At 46.5% G+C, this 24,921-nt stretch overlaps 7 protein-coding genes across 7 annotated transcripts; 5 read left to right on the top strand and 2 right to left on the bottom strand.

Annotated features, from left to right (window-relative positions):
• Window positions 1–1,568: 1,568 nt before the first annotated feature.
• On the top strand, window positions 1,569–2,405 carry F5J12DRAFT_726017 (uncharacterized protein; the record flags this gene model as incomplete). Its single annotated transcript, XM_051741688.1, has 3 exons — window positions 1,569–1,734; window positions 1,789–2,015; window positions 2,322–2,405. Coding segments are annotated over 3 exons (477 nt in total), but the record flags the coding sequence as incomplete, so codon positions are not given.
• Window positions 2,406–2,882: 477 nt separating this feature from the next.
• Window positions 2,883–3,239, top strand: F5J12DRAFT_907142 (uncharacterized protein; the record flags this gene model as incomplete). Its single annotated transcript, XM_051748881.1, has 2 exons — window positions 2,883–2,942; window positions 2,997–3,239. 2 exons carry the CDS (start codon window positions 2,883–2,885, stop codon window positions 3,237–3,239), a joined length of 303 nt encoding a protein of 100 aa, XP_051596410.1.
• A 916-nt stretch (window positions 3,240–4,155) lies between these two features.
• F5J12DRAFT_726000 (uncharacterized protein) lies at window positions 4,156–4,533 on the top strand (the record flags this gene model as incomplete). The annotated part of the gene is made up of 1 exon (XM_051741686.1): window positions 4,156–4,533. A coding segment is annotated over one exon (378 nt), but the record flags the coding sequence as incomplete, so codon positions are not given.
• A 5,661-nt stretch (window positions 4,534–10,194) lies between these two features.
• On the top strand, window positions 10,195–10,970 carry F5J12DRAFT_896409 (uncharacterized protein; the record flags this gene model as incomplete). Its single annotated transcript, XM_051747938.1, has 3 exons — window positions 10,195–10,369; window positions 10,422–10,542; window positions 10,604–10,970. The coding sequence occupies 3 exons, from the start codon at window positions 10,195–10,197 to the stop codon at window positions 10,968–10,970; spliced, it is 663 nt and encodes a 220-aa protein (XP_051596408.1).
• Window positions 10,971–15,080: 4,110 nt separating this feature from the next.
• On the bottom strand, window positions 15,081–17,864 carry F5J12DRAFT_896407 (uncharacterized protein; the record flags this gene model as incomplete). The annotated part of the gene is made up of 7 exons (XM_051747937.1): window positions 15,081–15,657; window positions 15,719–15,753; window positions 15,816–15,974; window positions 16,077–16,159; window positions 16,204–16,912; window positions 17,341–17,661; window positions 17,712–17,864. 7 exons carry the CDS (start codon window positions 17,862–17,864, stop codon window positions 15,081–15,083), a joined length of 2,037 nt encoding a protein of 678 aa, XP_051596407.1.
• A 1,805-nt stretch (window positions 17,865–19,669) lies between these two features.
• F5J12DRAFT_785549 (uncharacterized protein) lies at window positions 19,670–20,884 on the bottom strand (the record flags this gene model as incomplete). The annotated part of the gene is made up of 6 exons (XM_051743259.1): window positions 19,670–20,034; window positions 20,071–20,149; window positions 20,205–20,472; window positions 20,545–20,615; window positions 20,749–20,784; window positions 20,828–20,884. 6 exons carry the CDS (start codon window positions 20,882–20,884, stop codon window positions 19,670–19,672), a joined length of 876 nt encoding a protein of 291 aa, XP_051596406.1.
• A 126-nt stretch (window positions 20,885–21,010) lies between these two features.
• On the top strand, window positions 21,011–21,217 carry F5J12DRAFT_726019 (uncharacterized protein; the record flags this gene model as incomplete). The annotated part of the gene is made up of 1 exon (XM_051741689.1): window positions 21,011–21,217. A coding segment is annotated over one exon (207 nt), but the record flags the coding sequence as incomplete, so codon positions are not given.
• Between the last annotated feature and the right edge of the window lie 3,704 nt (window positions 21,218–24,921).

The raw sequence follows: 24,921 nt of genomic DNA, 5'->3' as shown, positions 1-24,921 counted from the left end.
CCCAAGGTAGCTTACTTCTTTCCCAGCCTGAGTCTGTTTGTGAGGGGTGAGTCCTCCAATCACTAGCAGAGGTGCCTGAGGAATTGGCTAGTCTCTCGAGCAGGTTGGATCACTCATCTTTCTGCCTCAGATGCATCTCCTGTTATCCCTCAGTCCTGGTGGGATTTCCTGAACACAATTCCCAAGCAGATTTCATCCACATTTTCTGGCAACTGACTATGCGAATCTGCCACCCTCTTCAGTCCCAAGCTTGTCAGCCTCCAACATGACATACCTAGCCATGTACAATTCCAGGATATTTCAATTTCCCTCACAGACCTCACTACCATCAATCAGATGATAAAAAGCAAGATTTTATGGGATTTATATGAACACAACTTCCAGTTCAAGTTGGTCACTCTTGACTGTGTGATGATGCCTAGCTTGTGGTCAAATTGGGATTCAGAGTGGGTCAATCATGTCTGGCAGGTATGTACAATTTTACCTCACCAGGAATGTGCTGTTTCTGAACTCTATGCAGATTTTCCCTGGTGATTTGGAACTCACCATGTGTGCTGAGCCTTTCCCTCAGAAAAATCAAGGCCTCAGATCATCCAACTTTCAATCAAAATGGGAGTACATAGAGAAGCTCTGGGCATTACTTGCTGTATGGCCAGGATGCCCCTTGGACTTGGCAGAGCCAATTATGCCATTAGTGGCATTGTCACATGTCTGGGCAATGGAAAAGAAGTTGGCTATATTTTATGTATAGTCATTCTTTGATACTTTTGGTTATCTGCCCCTTCTTCCCCACCTCATTCCAACTGCACTGTGTGGCTATGGTTCAAATAGTCAGTAACCTGCTTCATCATTCCCTGATACTATTTTTACTCTGTACATTTCCTGAATGATATTCATAGCATGCCACAATTGCAATCTCATTTTGTTCATCACACACTTGCTCTGTCTCTTTCCTCATTGCCCTTGCTAGTCATGTGCAAAGGTCAGTCCACTTTTCTACACTGGAGGCTAACTATTGGAGATGTGCTGGTGGCATCTTGGGGTTTCCTTCCAGCAACCAGGATTCAGTGTCCTGGTCACAGTCCTGTAACTTGGTGTTGCAGAATCATCATCTACCACCAACTCACCCAGACAGTTTATGCATCTGACCAAATTTCATAGATGTCTTTTTGTCAACCAAAACAGCTTACTAGGCATGGTCCCTCTGTACAAGTTACTGCCCCAATGAACCAGATTCCTGACTCACTCCATGTGGATGATCTTGCAGTCCTTGTTGACCATCAGACTGCTGAACCTTTGTGCTGTGTTCCCAGATCTGTGGGGCTTTACCTTCCTGTTGAGCACTTGCTCACCTCACCTGGCTGTAGCACTTTCACACAACACCCCAGTGATTCCTCTGACCCACACATCTGATGCCACTCTGCTTCAAGCACTGCTTGCCTGTTAGAGCCTTCTGTGGGTAATGAACATGACCTCTCCCATGATGCCACTTTTGACTGCTTAACTGATGGGCTACATATTAGCCAAGACCCACTCTTGTCACTGTCTAGGAATGCCTGAAAAAAAATGAAGCAGTGCAGTGGTGGTCACACACTGTCATCCCTTCCCTCCTTCAGCCATACCTTGCATATCAACAACTATCCAACCACTTCTGGAATCCTGTTGACTATGAACTGCCAACATATGGTTGTCACCAGACTCAAAAACTGAGAGTCATTTGCATTGATTTCAATGGTGAGATTTCTGTGTTCATTGTCATTTTCCTCTGCTTAGATGCATTCATGGCAGCTCTGCAATCAGTTGATCTGGCTGTCTGTCCTTGTGCACCTGCAGCCCTCCAACTCCTTTGGATGGGCTACTTCCCCTGTGCCCCACTGGGGCCAACACTTGCTGTTAGCCTGCAGCTTCTCAGCTTTGTCCAACAACTCTTCATGCACATACCTCCAAACACTTCAGCATGGTGTGAGTCCCTTGAGGCATACCTTGCAGTTATGGGTTATGAGGTGGACACAAAGGTATGGAATTGTCATGTTTTGTATCATTACCCCATTTTTTCCACTTTGTAAAACATACATTACTGCCATAGTGACTGTAGTACAGATGACTCTGCTATGTAGGTAGTATATCTTAATCTGATGCATGACTATTTCATGGTTATAAGTGCATGCATGTGTGACATGTTCTGTTTCTTGGGACTGCTGTAGTGTTATGTTGATAGGGTAGGATGTTTGTTGGTATTGTGTGTGGTGATGTTGCTATATTATTAATGCATACTTTGGTTGTTCTTCTCAGTCATGGATCATTGCTGATGATACTTGCAGGAGGGTATACACTGGAGGTTCAGTAATGCATATCACTGGTATTGTATTCTGGAAACATCCCTTGATGAATATGTCCAACAATAACTGCAAGAATCTGCTAGTCCACCATCAAACATCCCCTCTGCAATCCCATTGCCAAGTTCCCCAGACAATGATGTCCTCAGTTCAAAGATGAGGCCATCAGAATACCTATGACAGTGTTGTCCTCTATGCTTTGGTGGCCAGAGCTGGCAGAGCAATAATAGTGAACATGGGTATGTCACTTGGTGGATATAGTTTTGTCAACTGCTAAAATTTCCTTTGCTCTAGCTTTTCTGATGTTGATGCAATTGTTTGCATTGATGCTTGTTTTACTCAGAAGTGCAGAAGTGGGCATCCAGATGATCCAGTAAACCCTACAGCTACAGTCTTTCTTTCACAAGAAGATATTTGTGCTATGGAGCATGAGGTTAATGAGTTGTCAAAGTCAAAGTCTTCAACCCAAGGAGGAGTGGACAGGCTTTGAAAAAGAATTACCTTGGTGATGGGGAGGATGAGTTTGAAGAGGGAATGAAGATAACAATGTCAGTGCTGAAGGGTTGTAATGAGTCCTTTACTGCAGCTGATGAGAGGTGCCAGAAAGTGAGTCTTAATCATTTATTCTGACTCCATTGGTCTGATGACAGTGTGGGCAAGTACCAAGTTCTTTTCAGATACTGGTGGAGGCAACATTATGCACTTGCCCTCATCAAATCTCTTTTTGGCCATCTCCCAGATAATTTTCATATTGGGCTGTTATGTGACATAGGTTGTCAACTGGAACAGAGCTGCAGGAAGTGGGGTTTTCTCAAATCATTTCTGCCACATATTTCTTTTGCCATCTCAGTATTTCATGCCTTTGGTCATCAATGGGTGTGTCGGCTTATCTATCACCCCTGAAAATGTGAAGGATTTGGGCTATCTGATGGAGAGGGATGTGAGCATTTTTGGAGTTCAATCAAAGGGCTGATACCATCTCTTCATGTTTCTGGGGTATGTGTGCAGTATGCCACATCTGTTTCAAGCTAACATATTATTCAGTATCACCAATGCCTCTTTGTTATTGACTCCCAGGTGTGCCACCTGGACATGAAGAGTCTCACTGGTTTGGGCCAGTGGCTTTTGTGTCACTGGAATCATTTCCAGGAAAAGAAGGCTGCTGCAAACAGAGGCCTAAGGAGATGTGGAGTTGATATCCCAACTCTTCAAGCTGAATGGGTTGCTCAAGTCTCTGCACAGACAAAGCCAGCTCCTTGTAAGCTGCTGATATAAATAATGACTCCTGCTCACCATCAAATTAGGTCACAGCTCTAAAGCTGCTGAGAATATGATATTGCAAATCATAGCAACTCAGAAATCATTGGCAAATTATGAGGCCAAGCTAGAAGTGCTGGAGAAAGATCTTCTCCATGGGGTTTCTGACATGACAAGCTTGAATATCCAAATGGCAGAGTGTCATCAAAAGGTTAAGTGTTTTAAAGAAGCTTTGCAGAAGCAGAGGGCAACCCTAGGCATAAATGGGCATTCAAATCTTGCTAGTATCCAAAAGAGTGCTTATCTTCAAGTTAGTGGCAGTGTATTTTCTACATGGTTTCATCTAATTGAGACCATGTTCCATAGCTTTGCATGCATGCATTAGCAATCAAGAAACATATCAGAGATCATCTGCACCAATGAAAGTTTGAGTTAGAATGACTGGAACACTCATATTGGCAGACTCTCAGTGGTAAGAGGTCATCATTCATGAATACCCTTGTATTTGACTTGCCTTGAAGAACAAAGACTTCAAAACCACACAGAAGCATCTGTGAAGTGACAAGAACCAGGAATAGCCAAGCTTGCCAGTAGCTACAATAATCTGTGTCTGCAAATTGTAGGCCTCATACACAAGGGAAAAGCTCCTCAGGGGTCAATAGCCCCACTCCTGATCCCAAGGGACTCTTTGTTTGAACTGGATGTGGATGATGATATTTGGCAGGATATTGGCCTTGGGGATGATTCAGATGGGTTACTACCCCCATGGTTAGCTGATGAAAAAGTGCACTCAGGGATCAGATCACTCCTTGAGCTGAGGTGTTGTGAAGAAGAGGAAAGGTGCCTATTGCAGGAAAGAAGAGCTTTGACAGAGTGGTTTTCTGAAGAGTGGGGTCATGTGCAGAAAACCAGACAGAGTGCTGGTAAGAGACATGTGTAATTGCATTACCATGACTAACACACATTGCAGATGTTGATCTTGCATATGAACTTGACTGCAGAGCATTGAAATTAGCAGGTCTGTGCATCTTGTGGAAGAGGCAACTTAGAGGCTATCCTGCAACACCTAATAAGAAGTGGGGTGCAAGTGATGAAGAACTGCACAGCATGGTGCAGGGTGATCATGTTATATATCTTGATAGTGATAATGAGGAGAGGTTTGATGGATTGGAGTCAGAGGGTGAAGAGGATGAGGATGAAGTGATGAATGATGAGTTGCTATGTGTTGCTGAAGAATTTGCCCTGGCAGATGAATATCACCAACAAAGTGATATGCCACTGGAAGAATTCTGTTGGGGAGAAGAATGGGAGAATGACCTACTGGATATGGATCCACCATCATCTCCAAGTAAAAGAGTTCAATACAGATAAGGGTGATAGAGACATATTATAATCTATTTGGTGTGTTTAAATAGAATTTTTTTTGAGCATCATGTTTGCAAGACACATGCTGGGTAAAATGTAGAATATCCCACTGGTTGGCAGAGGGGTAGGTGGGATGTCCCAATGTAGTCTTAGAGGCTGTTGTGGGACATCCCACTGCTTGCCAAAGGGGAGGGTGGGACATCCCAATGTGGCCTTAGAGGCTGCTGTGGGACATCCCACTGCTTGCCAGAAGGGGGGAGGGATGTCCCAATGTAGCCTTAGAGGCTGTTGTGGGACACCCCACTGGTTGGCAAAGGGGAGGGTGGGATGTCCCAATATAGCCTTAGAGGCTGTTGTGGGACATCCCACTGGTTGGCAAAGGGGAGGGTGGGATGTCCCAATTTAGCCTTAGAGGCTGTTGTGGGACATCCCACTGGTTGGCAGTGGGGAGGGTGGGATGTCCCAATGTAGGCTTGGAGGCTATTGTGGTACATCCCACTGCTTGGCAAAGGGGAGGGTGGGACATCCCAACATAGCCTTAGAGGCTGTTGTGGGACATCCCACTGCTTGGCAGAGGGAACAGTGGGATGTCCCAATGTAGCCTTAGAGGCTGTTGTGGGACATCCCACTGGTTGGCAAAGAGGAGGGTGGGATGTCCCAAGGCAGCCTTAGAGGCTGCTGTGGGACATCCCAAGTCCCCTTATGAAAGTCAGTGGGATGTCCCATCCCAGCCTCAGAGAGCTATGATGGCACATCCTTCTAAGTTACCTTTGCAGACCAGCACAATGCCCCATGACAACCTCAGAGGCTCATCTGGGACATTCTGCCCTCTGCAGATGGTGTTGCAAAGGTGACCAACCCCATGTTCTATGTGGGGGACTTTGAGATATTGGCTTGTCACACAAGTGTTCAAAAGCCATTCACTTCTTCCTTCATACAGTACAAATTGCATGAGGTATAGACACAAATTGATTGAATTTATTATTGCAATTTTCAAGGCAAATGTGGAGGCCCAGGTGGGTCATCTCCCTGGCAACCAGTGAGATGTCCCAATACAGCAGAATCACATTGCAAAGATGTACATGAAAAGTACTATTGTATACTACTATGCATGGTGGGATGGAAGGGGATGTATAGGTCAAAGGACACTTTGTGGATTAAATCTGTCAGAGGAGCAAGGGGGCTAGGATTTCTGCAGCTATTTCAATGCTAATATAAGCTGCACTTTCAGGAGTAGGGACCCCAGTCACCCAAGGCAGTCTTGGGACATCCCAAATAATTGCATTTGAATGGATGGCTATGTGGGAAATCCCATCTGTCCCAGGGCCTAAAAATCTGCATAGCCCTGGGACATGACCAGATGTCCCTGGGCAGACCTTGGTCTGGGAGGCTATTAGGCTGGATGGTTTGGAGAAACTATTCAGCCTAAATGTTTATGAAAAATGGTTACCTGAAGTGCCATAGCCATGTAGCTTTCATCTGTCAGGGCTTGGCCCATTGAGGCAAGTTGTTCATGTATTTGCTGCATTTTGTCAAAGTGTTCCCTGTTGTTTCCTTTCTCCATGCATTTTATAGTTTGGAGCTTCTTCAGCAGTTCAACTGATACAACATGAGAGCACTTCTCACAGAGGTTGGATAGGTATGTCCAGATGTTTAGTGCAGTAGCAGGACTCTTTATTTGGATGAACAGTGTGTCAGGGATCATGCTGGCAATTTGTTGCTTGACAATGGCTTGGCCAAGCCTCCATTCTTTTAGGGCACCTTGGTAGTTTATCACTTCCTTTTTTTCCTCTGCAGAGATAGGTATCCAGTTCTCACTCCAGTTTGCTAGTGTCTTGGGGTTGACTGGCATTGTCTCAGTACCATCTATGTACCTGAGCAGCCCATGAGCATCCAAAGACCACATTAGCCTGTCCTTGTATGTTACCCAGTTCTCTCCATCTGCTGAGAGCTTTGGTACCTTAAGGAAATCATCTCCAAGCTTGGATGTGAATGACATGTTGCTACAAGCTCCCAGTTAGTGAGCACCAGGGCTCATAAGCTGTAGAATATATACTACAGGACTATTAGCAGTGTGTAAAGACAGAATGTGGAAAGTGCTCACCTCAGTTGGGTTATGTAGCCAACTGAGGTGTGACTATGCTACTTGAGTGCAAAAATGAACATGATTATGTAATATGGCTAAATGCATACTATAATACTAAGTGGATGAAAGCATAATGTGAGAAACAGAATATACAACAGACATCTACCAGCCTGGATCTAATCCCAAGTGAGTGGTGGTTGGTCAGCATTGATGCTGAGCAAATTCCAATTTGCCAGGATGGATCACACCCTCCAGGCTATTTCCATTGGTTCAGAAGGCACACCAGTGGGATTCTATTGGGCTGGTATGAATTCTGGCCAATTCCAGTTAGCTGGGTCAGATTCCTGGTTAATGCCAGTGAGCTGGGACACCTACTGGCCTGAATCTAGGGGACCAGTACAGATGCCAAACTAATGGTGGTTGGTTGGCATCAATGCTGAGCTAATTCCAGTTGGCTGGGATGGATCACACCCTCCAGGCTATTTCCATTGGTTCAGAAGGCACACCAGTGGGATTCTATTGGGCTGGTATAAGTTCCAGCCCAATCCAGTCAGCTGGGCCAAATGCCTGGTTGATGGCCATGAGCTGGGACAGATGCCAAGCCTATGGTGGTTGATTGGCATGGCAGCAAGCTATTGTCTGTTGGGCTTATATATCAGTGTCCCATGTAATATGGCTCAGCTGGACCTGCAGTGTTCTGTTTGGAACAGTGGGAGCATATTGCAGTGTATCATGCAGATTGGACTCATCCCAAATAGGAGTGCTGATGTACTATGTAGGGCCCATATTTCATTGTACCATGTCCTTGGGGTGGGCCCAGATATTATGATCCTGTTGGACAGGCTGGACAAATATTGCAGTGTTTCATGGTGTATGGTAGGCCCATGATGTGGTGTCCCATATGTTTTGAGTCAGCCTGTGTATCATAATCACTGACCATGTGGTCTGGCACATATGCAATGGTCTCATGCATAATAAGGAAGCCAATATCCCAGTGTGCCATCTGACTGAGGTTGGCTCAAGTTGAAGTGTTCCAACAATTACTGGCCAAGCCATAGTCAACATGTGGGAGAGGTAGATGGAAAATAACTTGGTGTGGGGCAAAGTCCAAGGTCTGGATGCCACCTGAGAGACATACTCCTGAGGTAATGAAACCATACCATATGCCCCTGTTGATGCCTGGCTGAGGAAAACTCCAGGCACCCCAGTGACCATGAAGTTTGATTGAAATATTTGGCATTTTTATGCCAAGAGCCACTTGTCATACTCTTCAACAGTGCATGGTGAAGGGGGTCCAGAGTGGCAAGCATATGTGTCTGCAGGGAAGCCTGAATGATATAGAGTGTAAATGAAATGCTCAAACTGACCTGCAAATCATTGGTGATGGCACCAGGAAGGTACCACAATGCAATGGTATCACTGGCACTGTCAAGTCCATGATGTCTGGGTTTGAGACCAGACTGGAGACCAAAGAGAGTGTGAGGCCAAGGGGTCAGGGAACAGAGGGTAGCAGGGAGTGGAGGGTGGACTGATTGGACTTAGCAACTGAGAGTGCAGTGCTATTCCCTTGCATCGGATGCAGTCCAAGACAGAGACAGAGGCAGAGGTTCAGGGTGAGACTTAGTTGATTTCAGACTGAGACTACAGGCTAAGTAGATACAAATTTATATACTAATGATGAAGTGTAGTACAGAGACCAGTAATGCTGGTCTTGTAAGGGTTAGTAACATGACTGAATAGTGGGCTGTACCAGGGAACATGACAAAGACCAAGGGACCAGGACAGAGGAGAAGGTGGGTTGGGGATGAGGCTGGAGCAGGCTTGACTGAGTTAGCACCTTGAGTGTACACTGCTTTGCAGTGATGTCCAAGCTAAACCAACTAGAGGTTAGGCCAGGTGAGTCTAAGACCAGGATGAGTAGCTGTGAGGCCAAGTCCAGTTGGGGTTAAGACACAGTTATGACAGTATCCCCCTCTTGGGGGTCAAACCCATGAGACCCTTGTGAGAACAATGGGCTGAGTCCAAAATGTGGCTGAGTTTGAAACACCTGGTACTAGTGGCTCACTAAGCCCTTTGTGACTTTCTTTCACATTCTAACCATCACGTCTGACCTGCAACTGACCACCACAACTGACAACAACAATGAAGGCCAGGTCATCATTGACTGGACCCAGGAGTTGGACACTGCTATCAAGTATGACACTGATGATGAGGAGGGAACAATGCAGGTGAAGGTGAAGGAGAGAAAAAGACAAAAGGTGGCTGAGCAAGCTTGACAAGAGGAGCAGGCTCAACTAGAGGCCAAGCAACAGGAGAGGGAGTGAGCTGAGGCCAAGAGGGCAGAGTGGGAGGCTGAGGAAAAGAAGGTGCATGAGGAAGAAGAGAAATGTGAGGCTGATGTAGGGAGTGGTATACTCCCTGAGGCCAAAATAGGGATGCCAACACCAAAATTCTGCTGTTACCAAAGTCAACCCCTATCAGAGTTCCATGTCTGTTGTCTTCAGAATTATTGCATCAGCCTTGTGCACCACCTCACCTGTTGAAACTTTGGAGCTCCCCTGTCCATCAATAACACACACCAGTCATTGTCCCAGAATTCCATGTCAACATCAACCTGAAATATGGCTATCCAGAATTCCACAGTCATGTTTCCTCATCCTTCACCTCACCATGTAGCCAGAAAATCACACAGATCATCAGTAATAAACTCTGGTTACCTCTCTCATTCCATTCCTACAAATCTTTCTCCACAATGCAAGAACCCCTTTGCATCTATGGCCTCTATCCTTCACATATGTTACTCTATGGTATGTGGTATGGTTCTGTTGAAAGATACCCATCTTTCCCTTTTGTTTCTCTCAGTTACTGCTTTTCAGTTTGTTTTCACATGATTCTGTAGTGTGTTGACATCTGTCATGTCTCCCTTTATTTTTTGGAATTTTTACTTCACCTGCCCCACATTATCCTGATCAGTACCTTACTCTCCATGTACTATATAATTCTGCCTCAGCAATGGAAAAATACCACCCATCTTTTGGAGTCACTATCTGAGTCGTCTGTGTGTCTAAGTGTTCAAAGTGTCTGCTGTGTCATCTGCATCTACTGTGTCTTTTGTATCCCTTGCATATCTGTGTCTTGCCTTCATGTCTCATGAGTCTCAAATTACTTCCTCATGCCAAGATTGTCACTTGGAATTTTGTAAACAAGTCTATTCAGACCCAAATTGTCTACAACACTGCAGAATTAAATTCCACACCCTACATTCAACTTCCTGATCGACTCTACCATTGTATTCTACATCTCCTTCCTACTCAGCACCCCTTGGGTCAAGCCTAGGGATTACCCTACAGCTTTCCCCCTAATTGCATACTACCCAGAGGTAGTGTCCCACACCAAGCATAAACACCAGGCTGAGGCTGAGAAGGGTGATGAGGCTGGGGCTGAGGCTGGCAGTAGTGAGGCTGGTGGTGAAGTGGGAAAGGTGGTGATGGACCCTGGGTAAGTACCTTAACAAACTAGCACACATTCCCTTAACCTCTTTTCTTTCTTCTTTTTACAGTTGTACTTGCTGTGCCTGGGCCAAGGCTGTCTGTAAGTTTCTCATGGATGGCAACAAGAAATGGGTTGCCTGCATCCAGTGCAACCTGTCAAAAGGCAAGTGCTGGTGGCCTGGGGATGGGAAAGATGTCAGGTACTCAGGCTTGGAAGACAAGCTCAAGCACCTGATCAAAGCCATGGGGCTGATCACCAACAACCTGGCCAGCCTCTTCAATGTTCAAGAAAATGTGGTTGCAAACTCAGGCTGGATCACCAATGCCCTGGAGACAATCATTGACAAATCGTATGGGTATGGGTTGCTGGCCACCCCCTCAGACTTGGGTCTGTCTGAGCTCAATGCCAACAAGTTGCATGAGGAGGTGGAGTGACTGCAGGCTGGGGGTGAGGACAAAGAGGCCAAGGGAGAATACAAGGCCATGGCCAAGACTGAGTAGCCTAGACCATAGTAACTTGTCCATTTTTTCCCTCCACTGATGCCAGTGTCCAGTCCTGGCTTCATAATAGAGTGAGAAAAAACAAGAAAGGAAAGAAAGGAAAATACAGTAAGTATGAGATCAGGAGAAAACTAGATATAGAGAGAAAAGAAACTGAGGCCAGTTGAGGCCAGTCCTCACTTGAATGGGCTGGGTTTGTTTGGATAGTGGTTGTGGTACTCTTGTACAAGCTCTGATGCATTGTCTAACTCAGTGGCTAGTACCCACATGGTTTCTTCATCTGTTCCTTCATAGCCAGACCACCAGACTAGATACTGTAACCAGCACTTGCAATGCCAGTTGACCTTAGTGTCAAGGATTTCTGCTACCTCAAACTCTAGTTTGCCATCAACATCAACTGGTGGGGGCAGTGGTTGAGTCCAGTTTGGGATGATGTTAGTTATGGCCAGCTTGAGCTGAGAAACATGGAAGACTGGGTGTACTGCATGCATGGAGTTTGGTAGGTGCAGGGTGAACAAGTGGGTACTGGCTTGAGCTATGACTGGGTATGGTCCAAGGTTCCTCTTCAAGAGCTTCTTGGAAGGCTGGGTTGACCAGAAGTATTTGGCCTTGACATATACTTGGTCACTGACCTTGAAGTCCAGAGCTGGCATGCATTTGGCATCAGCCAGTCCTTGGTAACACTGTTGTGCAAGGGTCATCTCCTCACAAAGGTACTGGTGCAGTGAATTGAAGTTGACTGCATATTCATGAGCCCAAGCAGAAGTGAGGTCATGCTCTGGGTACACTGAGATGTTAGGATGATAACCCTTATTGGCAAAGAAAGGTGAAACACCAGTAGTAGTGCTAGGGGCATTATTGTAAGAGAACTTGGAAAGGGGTAAAAGGTTGGCCCAATTGTCCTGCTGGTAGTTGCAGTAGATTCAGAGGTATTGTTCAAGGGTCTGGTTGATTCTCTTGGTCTGGCCATCCCCCTCTGGGTGATAGCTGGAGGTAAAGTGAAGGTGCATGTCCAATGCCTTACCAAGAGACTGGAAGAAATGGGAGATGAACTCTGAGCCTTGGTCTGAAGTTACATGGGCTGGGACTCCATGCTTAGAGAAGATGTGGAGTAGGAAGAGTTTTGCAAGTTCAGGGGCTGTGATAGTATCATGGGTGGGGATGAATATGGCCTGCTTCAAAAGCTGGTCAACTGTTGGAGCATAAAGTGCCCCTGTGGTACTTGACCACTGTGCGATGTTTTGGCTGCTTACATAAGCTGAAATAGTGCACACACTCATAGTATTTTCTACTAGTATTCCCTCAGTAGTTTGTTCACTACTGAGGGTAAATCTGTTCATATTACAAGTATTCTACTATACTGACATCCTGTAGTAGCCTACAGGTACAGTAATACACTCAGTAGTTCATTCACTACTGAGGTAGCCTACAGATATTTCTACAGGTCAACAATGACAAGAATGGAGGTGAAGCCAGTTGAAGCCAGGAGTTGTTCTATGAAGTCCATGGATATGGAGTTCCAAGGTGTCTTGGGAATGGGTAGTTGTTTAAGGGGGCCATAAGGCTGATGCCAAGGGACCTTAACCTGAGCACAGGCAGTGCAGGACTGGACATAGTCCTTGACAAATGTCCTAAGGCCAGGCCAGGTATACTCATGCCAGATGAGTTCTAGAGTATGAGTTTGGCTGAAGTGGCCAGACAAGGGATGGTCATGTTCAAGGCACAAGACTGTGAGGCAGAGGTCATTTGAGTCTGGTACATAGATCCTTCCATCAAGCTGAAGGAAGCCAGTGTCATCTAAACTGACCACTGGGAATTGGGGGTACATCAGTAAATCACTTTTGCTGTCCAGAGCTGTCCAGCACTGGACAGATTCCCTAGGACTGCCAGCACACAAAGTGGTTTACTGATGTACCAGACAGGTGGGTGTGTGCAACTGGGTCATCAGGCAGCACCACTAGAATATTGTTGTGAAGCTTTTCAACATCCATTAGGGCTACTGCTCATAAGACTGGGTACTCAAGGTAGGTTGTGCAGAGTGAGACTGCAAGTTGCTCCTGGGTGAAGACTGGTCTGAAGTTCTTCAGGTTTGCTTGGACATAACCACCATCCCCCTCCTTGGGGTAGACATCCCACCATCTAGTTAGGGTGTCAGGCTTAGCCCTGAGCTTACCAGGCTGGAAATGGATGATCATATTGAACTGGGAGAGAAACTCAGACCAGTGAGCTTGGTGGCAGGTGAGCACCTTAGAGGTGGAGAAATACTCCAAGTTTTTGTGGTTGGTCACAATGTCAACTGGAGAAGCCAAGCCCTCAAGGTAATGGCACCAGGTCCAGAAAGCTTCAAAGATTGCAAGAAACTCCTTATTGTGGGTGTCATAGTTCAACTCTGGGGTGGTCAAGGTACAGGAGTAAAAGGCAACCAGATGTATCTGGCCATCACTGCAGGTAATAGATAGGATACCAGTGACAGCATAGTCAGATGCATCAGTCTCAACTGTAATAGGCGCCTCTGGAGTGAAGTGAGTCAAGACTGGTGCAGTAGTAAAAGCAGCTTTGAGATTATTGAATGACTGGTGGCACTCCTCAGAGAAGTTCCAAGGAGCACCTTTGCAGGTGAGCCAGGTTAGGGGTAAAATGATGTCTGAGTAGTTAAAGATGAACCAGCAGTAGAAATTAGCAAAGCTGAGGAAAGACTGTATGTCCTTAACCTTGTGGGGTTCAGGCCAATTGCAGATGTACTGGACCATTTCCTGTGACATTGTGAGGTCAGCTGGAGAGAGACAGTACCCAAGGTACTCTACCAAGTCTGAGTGGAACTCACATTTCACTGGCTTGGCATACAGACCATGTTGCCAAATCCAGTGGAGTACCTCCCAGACTTGCTGTCTATGGGACTCCTTATCTCCAGAGTAGATCAGGATGTCATCTAGAGAGACAACCACTGTAGGAAGATGATTTAAATGAGGAGAGAAGTTTAGTAGGGATATCTGAGGGGAATGAGTAGGCCAAAAGGGGCTTCTATAGCCTGGGAGTGGATCCTGGTAGTTGTCCAAAGGCTTCTATGGCTGTCTTGATGCAGGGAACAACCTGCTCAAACTCATCTCTTGTTTGTGGTAACTCATCTCTTTTTTCTAAAGGAAAAAAACCATACACAAGTAGCACTACTGCTGACTAAGCAACCAGAAATGCAAAATCTAAGTGCAACTCATAGAAAAAAGTATCTAGAATGAAAATGAAGTAAAACAAGCAAAATAAGGCAATTCCCCTGGTAGGGAAATTACATTTCCTACATCCCAGGGGTACTCGAGATCTTGACTGTCTCCAGTCAACCCAAAGGTGGCTCGACTACACAGGAACCCAAGGTCATGAGGGAGGGGGCGAAACAACAACTCATCGACGAAAAACGGGTGGTCGGAATGCCGCGATACGAGACATGACAACAGAAGGGAATGCAGTGAGCACCTTGCAAAATGAGTGGAGGGAATCCGCGTGCCTGATCCTGGGATATCCACAAATCTGCCCAAGGGTACCCTCATTCACCAAAAACCAAATGTGGCCACGAGTTCTGCAGCGACGACGGAAAAGGTACCATTCTGAAGCTGTCGAACAGTAGCATCGGGATCCCGAAAAGCGGGAGATCCGGTCGAGAAACGGGCGAGATAATCAAAGAGTCGTCCGAAAGTATCTCCAACCACAAAAATGGGCAGATCTCGACAATAGCTGCGCGGAATTTGACAGAAGAGGTGTCCCCAGAAAGGGATGCGCAAGGGGAATGGACTGCCGGGAAAGCGAGAGGAGCAGCGCTCAGATGCGCGAGATACGGCGAGAGGACCGCAAGGGCAGGGAGAAGGGGTCGACTCGCACAACAACGGCTGGAACGATCAACACGAAGTTCCGTGAGATGGTAAAGGACTCGTAGTCGAATAGAGAGAACGAGGAAACACGCCGATTGGATCAGCCGATCCTGAGTTATATGTGAAACTGTCTCGAAGCCCTCTGGATACGAAAACGCGGATATCTCGATAACGGTTGCGCGGAATTTTACAAAGTAGGCATCCCCAGGAAGGGTTCAGCGAGCGGGATGAACGACCCGAAAAGCGAGAGGAGCGACGTAGAACTGCGCGAGCGACTATGGCAAGACCTCGAGGATGGGCCTTCGCACAAAAACGCAAATATCTCCGGAGCTACTGGACCTATCAGAACAATCCTGATATCAACATGGAGCATTCGTCGTGGAATACAATCCTCCCCAAAAGCGAGAGGCGCGACGCGGGAACGAGCGAGATACGACCACAGGACCCTGAGAATGGACCTATCCACAAAAACGCGAATATCTCCTGAACGGCTGGGCGCATGTAAACGAGCTTGGTACCGACAGAGAGCTGACGTCGAGTAGTACGAGCCTTCCAAAAAGCGAGAGGCACGGCGCGATAACGAGCGAGATACGCGCTCGGTACGAGGGAGGTAGTATCCACCTTGACGAGCGACAAGCAGTGTTGATGGTGGCCTCGTCGACAGCGTGCCTTGCCGGAACTGTATCTGCGGATGGGAGGAATCATGTAGAGTGTGGGAAGGCGCCGGGTGCGATGCTAAACGGCGTTCCGTGGGGAACTCGAGCCTGGGGGGGGGGGGTAAAAGATGAAGGGCGAAACAAGAAAATTCGAACATATCTAATGTACCAAAAATTCCGCGTTACGATGTAGGTAGATCCATACTAGATACTGTAAGATCCATAAGCAAAAGAAGTAAAAAACAACATAATGGAATTCGTGCGACATGCAGCGTTAACGCGCTCTTCGAGAGCGCCGGGGCATGCGACTGCGGCTGCGCGACCGCTTCGGTTTGGAATGGATGTATGAATACGCCTTCCTCGAACGTGAACGAGAGCGCCAGTGCAAGGACGACGACGACGATGACGAGGAAGAAGGGAGTGAGCTATTGGTCGAATATGAATATGAGCGCCTTCGAGTGTGATAACGCATCGAGCTGCGGGCATATGACTGGACTGGTATGAAATCATCTTTCGAATGTGTGTACGAGCCTGTTCGAGTCTGCGAGCGCGAGCGTGAACGAGGATGCGAGGGCGACCGGCCTCGGCCACGTGGCGACCTCGACTGTGGCTGCGCGTGCGGTGAGCTACGAGAGTGCTCGGCTGACGAGCAACAAGACTGAACAGGTGGTGGGTCGGGTACTGCTGGCTCGAGCTGGAGAGTAGGTAGGGACTGAGTAGACACGATGCTCGTCTGAGCGGGTATGTGCGATGGTGCGTTGAACACGCATCGAGAGGGTGCGGCTGTGAGTGAAAGCGAGCGAGCGGGCGATGAGCCCATACAAGCCTCGAACTGGCTTGTCAATGAAGACCAGTTGGCGAGACGGTCTCGTAGAGTCCGTCCGGCAACTTCTCGCGGGATTTCCAGTCCTGTAGGTAGAACAACGCGACCGTTTACAAGTAGACACTTTCCCGAAGCTAAATATGACTTGAATGAATGGCAACCTGCCCGAATATGTCCCGAAAGTCCGCAGAAGAAGCAGAACGAGTACGATCGGCGGGGGGAATGATTGTCTGAGGCGCGCGATGGCTGCGCGCGTGAACTGTTGGCCTCGCTGCACTTCCAGACGCCATTTCCGAGTGCGAGAACCTGTTTAACTGAAGCCATAAGGCTAGACACAGTAACCCTTCGACTTGGCGAGTCAAGATACTTGAGTACCTCGCGTCTGAACTTGGGCGGGAACCCACTAAAAAAGCCGAAGCTACATAGGATGATGGCTTCTTCTGCTTTTCGAGCGACACCAAATAATGACAATAATTGCGAAAATACTCGCCCAGAGAAGATATCGAGACGATGTCCGAGCCTTCGAACGCACTTCTGAGTCTGAAAAACCGGTCCCTGCAGGATTCCTCCAGCTCCGGGTACAGCTGGACTACGGCCGAGGTAAAATGAGCCCAATCTCCATCATTACTATCCACAAAATGTGACCAGAGGTCAGCTGACTCGAACGACGCGTATTTGAGAACAAACTTGATTCGCGTGGGCCCATCTGCATCTGCAAAACTACGCGAGCAAGTGAGCAGGTTATACCACTCCCCATTTAGAATTTCTCCATTTAGCTCGCTTGTGAATTATGAGAAGTGTACGGCTTATTTACCACGGCCGTATCGAGATCCTAGCGCCGATGTCATCTTATCAGTGTTGTCATTGGAGACAAGAACACTGATTATCATGTGTAGTACTAGTCATCATAGATCATTACGAGCTTATGTACACTGGGAGTAGTGTTCTATGAGTTCCCTTCCACGCACCAAAATGCTGGCAGTAAATTCCGAGAAACGGTCTAGTGTAGTAATAGGTCCCTCGCTCCTAAGGTCCTGAATATGTCGAAGGGCATTGTTGTAGTGAGGTTCATATACATCTGCCTCGAACTTGGCCTCACGGCCCCTGACAAGGTTTGTGAGCCCCCACTGAATGATGGTGATGGTGAAGGTGATAAGATGATCGAGATTTTCTGTGTTGGGGGGGATGATGGAGGACAGTTTGCAACAAGGTGAGAATACAGCTTCATGAATGATGGTGCTCATGGTGCAGCAGTTGAAGAAGCCAGTCACCATTTGTCCTGTTGGAAGCTACCAAAAATGTTAATCTGCCATAAAGTTGCACATGGGGAAAGACATACCAGAACCTCTTCATCAACAAAATCCCATCTGACGAGGAGGGGTTCCACACTGGTTCTCCATGTCTCAGTGATCTGAGTCATATGTGGTGCATTAATGGGAATGTGCAAGTTATATGAATCCTTGAGAGTTAATTGAGTGACAGTCTTGAACATACTGGTGACCTCATGAAGTGTGTGTTTTGCATTATTGTGGAATGTCTTCATATTTTTCTTTGAATCCAACCAAGTTTCTACTCTGTGTCAGTAATGAGTCGTTCCTGGTATCTGGTACTCACTGCCTGAGGACCTGAATATGCCTTCCGCAAGATGAATTGCTAAGTCTTTGATATACTTGGAATCGGCAGTCATCCATATCAGTCACTCCATCATGAAGTATTGACGAAGTTCTTTCTTGGCTTTGTCCTTGAAGTGCTTCACAACATAGTCAGGGATATGCATAGTTGTGGTTGGCTGGAGATCAATGGGGACTAATGCCAGGGCATTGGCTGCAGGGGGATTTCTGGTAGGGAGGATGGGTAAATGGACATGCTTGGTCAGCTGGGTTGAGTTTTGAACTGGTCATTCCCTATCCAGAATGATGTGAATATGGTCAAATTCCTCACCTCTGGCAACTTCCCCCTGCCAGTTTGGCCTGTCCCCTGCCATTGCAACATTGTTATGCCTGAGTGCAGTGACTTCTTCAAATGGAATAGGCACGAAGCACGTGAGGGGGAGTCTACAGGCCGAACTTATCGTAACCCCTATGGCTCAGTTATCTCTGAGGTCTGACAAAGGTTCTGTCTTCTGGTGGTCCCTAAGGTTGTCACATGGAGAGAGAACAAGGATGAAAGAGAAGGAAGTTAGCTGAGTTGCAAGCTATCGAAAAACTGAGGATACATGGTGTAGTACTCAAGTTTATATACCTCTAAAGGAGAGTACTGTACCAGTTGCAATGCATATCTGCAGTAATCAACAATACAATCAGTCAAATAAATAAGAGGGGAGGAGTCATACGGTGTCATATGATGGGGGTAGGGAGGCAATGAAGGCTACACCAGCTGCGCAATCAATGCGCAGCAAGGAGCCTGACACTGGATCTATAGTACAACATATGAGCAATGAAACTGAGTCATTCAGAACAAGAAAGAAACAAGTCATCCATCAGAGAGGGCAGTGGGACACCAGATCACGAGGCCATGACATTGACAGGTATTGGAAATACCTTGACAGCAGGGGATCCAAAGGAGCCCTCCAGCATATGAACCCCTAGGACAGTGATGGTTATGAGGGATGCAATGAGGCACGTGATGCACATGACCATGAGGAGTTGAAAAAGGAAAGACCCCTGACAAAGGCGTAACAAACATGAGCAGACAATACTCTGTCATGTGGCATCCATGACTGTGTGTTGTGGGTGGAAATCACCAGTTCCAGGTGACGTGGGTTTTTGGTAAGTTGTTTGATCTCACGAGGTGCAAAGATTGATGATGGATCAAACAGAGATGCGGGAGGATAGCTGATATCCATAGATGGTGGGTGATAGACATTCACTGATGGGGGATGATATGTGGTATTTATTGTGCTAACATTGTAACAATTGATTTGAGTGTCAAGCTCTGGGGGAACATGGTGGCTGATGTCAAGACCATTGTGACTTCCTTTGCCTTGGCCAGTCAATTCCAAGTATCCCTGTGATAGAATGTTCATTAGTTAGTGAATCGGTGGGTCTATCAAAGCTTACCTTGTCTCTGAAAATTTGCCAATCCATGGTGGTGGGAGCGATGGAAGAGGGAAGAAACCAGATTGAGGCACACAAGATATCATTTGATCATCATATATCAAATGGAGGGTAAATAGTACATTTGAGGCACTACATAGCCACATTTTTGAATGTGTGAATGGCAGAGCTACTGCAAGGCAATTGGCTAATGTTCATAAATAAAATGTGCAGGCCTCACCTTTCGTTTCCAAGTCATCAGTTATGTGCTATCTACTGGACCCATAAGGCCATCCTTGCTGTCATTTACACCTGACTCCACATATCTGTCACTGGCATTGCAATCCAATGAGCCATCAAATTTGCTTGACAAGTCGTGAACACAGCATTGCACTTCCTCTTCAAGTTGATCAAGCCAGGTGTTCATAGTCTGAAACATCATAATATCCTTGTTGTACACCTCACAGCCAAAGGCTAGGAAGTTCTCTGCATTGTCTATTTCCACTGCATGATCCAGATCCACATCACCTTGTCCATCCCCCAGATACTTCCCATACTTCTTACAGTTGGCTTGATAGATATATTTCATAAAATTGCTGTAGTGCTCAGCTTCCCTGAGCTCCCAGGCTGATGACAGCACTCAATAGTGCCTAGTCTTGCAACCTGCATGTTTCATCAAGACTGCCTCTTTTATCACCATGTCTAGAAGGTCCTTGATACTGTTGCAAAAAAGGAATTTCCCCTGTGATGCAATGAATTAGGATTCCATGATGTTAGAAAGAGCAAGGGAGTAATACATCTCTAGCATCATTTGGGTGAATAACTCCTGCTCCCCCTCTCAGAGACTTCCTCCCAAAGCAGAGCTCCAAAGCCTCCCCAATGTCCAGCTTGGGATAAGGTGAAAACTTTATGCGAGCAATCTTTGCAGTCTGTGGACCCCTCCCTGTGGTTCTCTCTGGAGCCATAGTGGTGTTGGGAGTGTCCTCAGGGCTGCCAGGTGATGATGGAGCAATGCTTGAGGGTGGGGGGGAGGAAAGCTGACTGCTGAGTGGGGCTGGATAAGCACTGCATGAAAGAGGTGATGAGGGCTGAGTGCTACATGGGGAGGACCCAAGGGGTTTGTGAAAACTGGATCACATTGATACAGGAGTCATGGGGGGTTCAGCTTGAATCATAAGAGGCAGTACTTCCTCAATCTGCAGCTGGCTCTGGTGGGCAATTGCAGAGGTGCAAGTTGGTCAGAGTTTGAAGGACTTGGCAAAATTTCTACACTCATGAGCCACAGACTGGTCACAGAGTCTGTCTGTCTTCGAGTTACAATGGCAGAGACAGGATACATACTGCCAGAACTGGCTCATATCTTGGAAGTTCCAAATCCTGGAAGGTTTGTATCGATGATATTGACTCAGTTTCTACTTACAAGAGTTCTAGATATTGGTGTCCAAAGGTAGCTTGCAAAGTGTTCTTTGAGACCCATGATATGTTGATCCAGCATATCAGGACATGTTATCCACTCATTCCATTTCATTCCTTGATAGCACAAGATGCTCGTCTAGCTTCATTTGGTTGATTTTCACACTCAAGGGCTAGGTACCATGAATGATCAGGGTATACTTTCAGGAACAAACCAAATACATTTGAGCAGTTTCACAATGGTCCTTTAAAGCAAGAGCAAGAGATCAATGTGTACTATCCATTTCAGTCTCGGGCAGAATGGTCTTTAGCCAAGTTTCTTGTGGAGAACCTCACACAAACTCAGATCAAGAGATTCCTCACTTTGCCCTGGGTACTACCGGTTTTACCTCAATAAAACCATATCTCACTTATTTTCCTTAGTTCCATGATAATCCCCGGCCATCCTTTACTTCAGTAGAAGAATTGCTCAGGTGGATGGATACCCTTCCCTCAGGGCCAAAGTGGTGGAGTACTGTTCTAGAAGTCGAAGGTTGCAAAACAACTGATTCTATACAGCTGATTTGGCATGATGCAGAGGAGGTAGCAAGGTCCTTGTTTGGAAACCCTATCTTTGGTGCCAATATGATGTTTGACCCTATTCTGATCACCAATGCTCTTGGATGGGAGTACAGTGAATGGTTCTTGGTGCATGAAGCCCATTGCATCCAAGTATGTTCATAGAGCAATACAACTTCACTATGGAAACTAACAATGGTCTTCTGTTAGGATTCCCTTCCAGAGGGTGCCATAATCGTACCTATTCTCACTGCATCTGACAAGACTCCTGTGACAAGGATGACTGGAGGACTAGAAATGCATCCCCTCTTAATCAGTATCAGCAATATTCCAGGGAACATCCACATGGCAGCCACCTCACATTCATGCTGATACCAAAGTTTGATGTCCCTAAGGGAATCCAAATGATCCTGCAAATGCATGTCTGGCACAAATGTGTTGATATCATCACCACAGGCCTGAAACATGTTGCAGAGATTGGAACCATGATGCCAGGCCCCCATAGATACTGATGCTATTGTTTCATGCCACTAGTGACATGGACTGCTGGCCTCCCTGAACAGCTAATGATCACATGCATCTCCAAAAGCACTTCCCCTGTCACAGAAGCAACCCATAAGCAGTTCAGTGACAGTCACTCCCATTCATCTTGTACAGGCGATCTCACTCTCCAGCGCATCAAACAAGTTGCTTGGGGTACTCACCCATGGAATAATCTGAGCTGCTTTCAAAGAGAGGCAAAGACAATACAGCTTAGCAGTGTCCACCTTCCATTTTGGAGAAACTGGCCATTTGCAGACCCCTCCATCTTCCTTCTGCCTGAAATCCTTCATACATGCCACAAGTTTCTTCGACCATGTCCTCTCATGGTGTAGAGAGTTACTTGAGGATGACCTCAATGTGCGATTCAAGTGTCACCACAAACATGTTGCAGTGAGGCACTTTGTAGGTGGTGTTCCACACACCAAGCAAATAATGGGCAGAGAACACCACAACATCCAGCATACCATTGTTCCCATGATCACTGGTTGTGTACCTCCACAGTTCCTCCATGCCATGTGTGCTATTATCAGTTTCATATACCAGGCACAGAGTCCCATACACACAGATCTTTCTGTGAAGGAAATGGAATCATCGCTGCAGGAGTTCCATGTGCACAAGGATGCCATTATCGAGGTGAACACCAGAAAGACAAGATCAGCTGGTACCAAAAATGACTTCCACATTCCAAAGTTGGAGCTTTTTCACAGCTTTGCAGTGGCAATTTGTAATAATGGTGGACTAATACAATATACTGCAGACATCAGCAAATGCCTTCTTATCACCCACTGCAAGCATCCATTCAAACATACTAATAAGAATAAAGACTTCACAGAACAAGTCATCTGATTACTCGATTGTGAAGAATCTATGCAGCAGTTTGATGTATACTTGTTGATATGCTTGAGTAACATACCCCTCATCAATGCTGTTTCCATGGAAGAGGAAGAAATCACTGCAACAGATCCAACATTTGCATGGGTAGGGCATCTGCTTGTTCAAACTGCAGATGTGAGAGCCCAAATCCATCACAGAAGTTAATTATGTCATCGAAATTGTAAGTCCTTGGGGCGCCCAGAGAAGCTTGGTGCTTCGGCCAAGCCTCGACACGGAATTTTGAGGCCAAGCATGATGTCAGGGGAGGAATGCGAGTGCGAGTACTTGATAAGTGAGTGCGCATGAGTGGGAAAACACAAAAATGCAAGCAAAGTGACTGCAAAAATGAGACTGACAGGTGAAATCTGCTAAACTGAGCCTGAAAATTGCAAAAAGAAAGCTGGAGACTGCAAAACTAAATCTGGGAAGGTTGGGATGAGTGCCAGGCTAAGACTGAAGCCCCTCATGGTGGGCTCCAGATGTAGGAAAAGGAATTTATGTTAGATTTGGCAAGTCGCACATAGCCCATTCCGAATGCATCTGCTCTGGGTCGTGAGAACTAATTTCCGCTTTAGACCCTTTTCTTACTCAACACTATTACTGAATGCGCAAACTAACTCTCTGCGTCCTTATGTTTATTGTATTTACAGTGTCTTGCACTTATGTGCAAGTCCTCTTGTTATCCACAAAGACCATAGCGCATCTCAGAACAAGACAATACTTATTGTAAATGGGTTCAACACCTGGTGTTTCACTTCTATTGTTACATTACAGTATTTAGTTCTGCACTGTAGACCCCATCACCTCAGATGTTGTTGCTGTCTGCATGTGACTGAGGTGAGTACGATATCCTTCTGCTTACTTTACTATGCTTACCGCGCACCTAGTTACTTGTATAGGTAAATATATACAGACGTTGTTGCTGTCTGCGCATGACTGAGTTACTTGTATAGATACTTCTGTGAGGTTATGAGCCCCAAGCTCTAATAGCCTACAAACGTCTCACCATCGTTTCGATATTCTCGCTGTTAAATCGACCCTCATCTCCCTGCAATGACCACTGCTATCCCCATCACCACCGATACACTCCTGGGCAACGTTCCGAAGCTCGATATCAAAGGCACGAACTGTGCGATCTTCTCCCTTCGCTTCCAGACCGCTGTCGAAGCTAAGGAGCTATGGTCCCACTTCGATGGAACCTCTCTTTGCCCTGCCGGTATGACCTCCACTGATCAGGATGGATTCGTGACAGTAGTCCCTCCTGACACTGATGAACTCACTAAGTGGCAGAAAAGCAAAAATATGGCGAAACATTTACTTACTCAATGGATCCCCAATTCCACTGCCCTTCGGGTGCATAGCCTTAGCAGCATCACTGCCATGTGGAATGAGATTGTTTGCAAGTACACTGAGAAGGGAGCTTATGCTCAAACAGATCTGCAAACAAAGTTTTTAGGCATGCAATGCCCTGCCGACAGCGACATCCACCAATTCCTGGATGATCTGTGTATGAAGAGAGATGAGTTGGCAGCCATTGGCGTACAGATCGAAGAAAAGGACTATCGATCGACCATCATCCAATCCTTACCCAAATACCTCGCCAGCTTCGCATCTGGTCAGCTCGCAACTGCTCGTTTGTACAGCCCAATGCAAACTGTCAACCCCAATATTCTCATCTCCCTTATTATCGAAGAATCAGAAAGACGAAGCTGCAAGGAGATGCAGCACTCATGTCCTAAGCAAAGAACCTGTGAAGGCGATGTAGCCTTGGCCATGACCCCTGGAAACTCCTCTAATCGAGGACGAGGGAGTTGGAGAGGTCGAGGAGGAAGCTCCAGAGGGCACACTCGCCAGTGTGGACCCTGCTGGAACTGTGGGTTGAGGGAGCACTACAAGTCTCAATGTCCTGATCCTGATAAAAAGAAAGAAGCTACATCCACTGCTACAAATGGATCTGCTCACGCTGTGACGCTTGACTCTGATGAAGAGGGCGCCTTCTCGGCCCACGCCTTGGACGAGCTGGATGATGAGGTGATGCTCCCTGATCTATTGAGCATATCCTCAGACAACGATGATGAATGTTGGCAACACTTCACCACCTGCAACAAGGACTGGTTCAGTGAGGTG

The sequence above is a fragment of the Pisolithus orientalis genome (genome assembly GCF_024613125.1).
Source record: "Pisolithus orientalis strain OTSU chromosome Unknown F5J12scaffold_39, whole genome shotgun sequence".
In the NCBI taxonomy this organism is placed as follows: domain Eukaryota; kingdom Fungi; phylum Basidiomycota; class Agaricomycetes; order Boletales; family Pisolithaceae; genus Pisolithus; species Pisolithus orientalis.
This window is presented reverse-complemented; position numbering and strand designations above follow the sequence as displayed.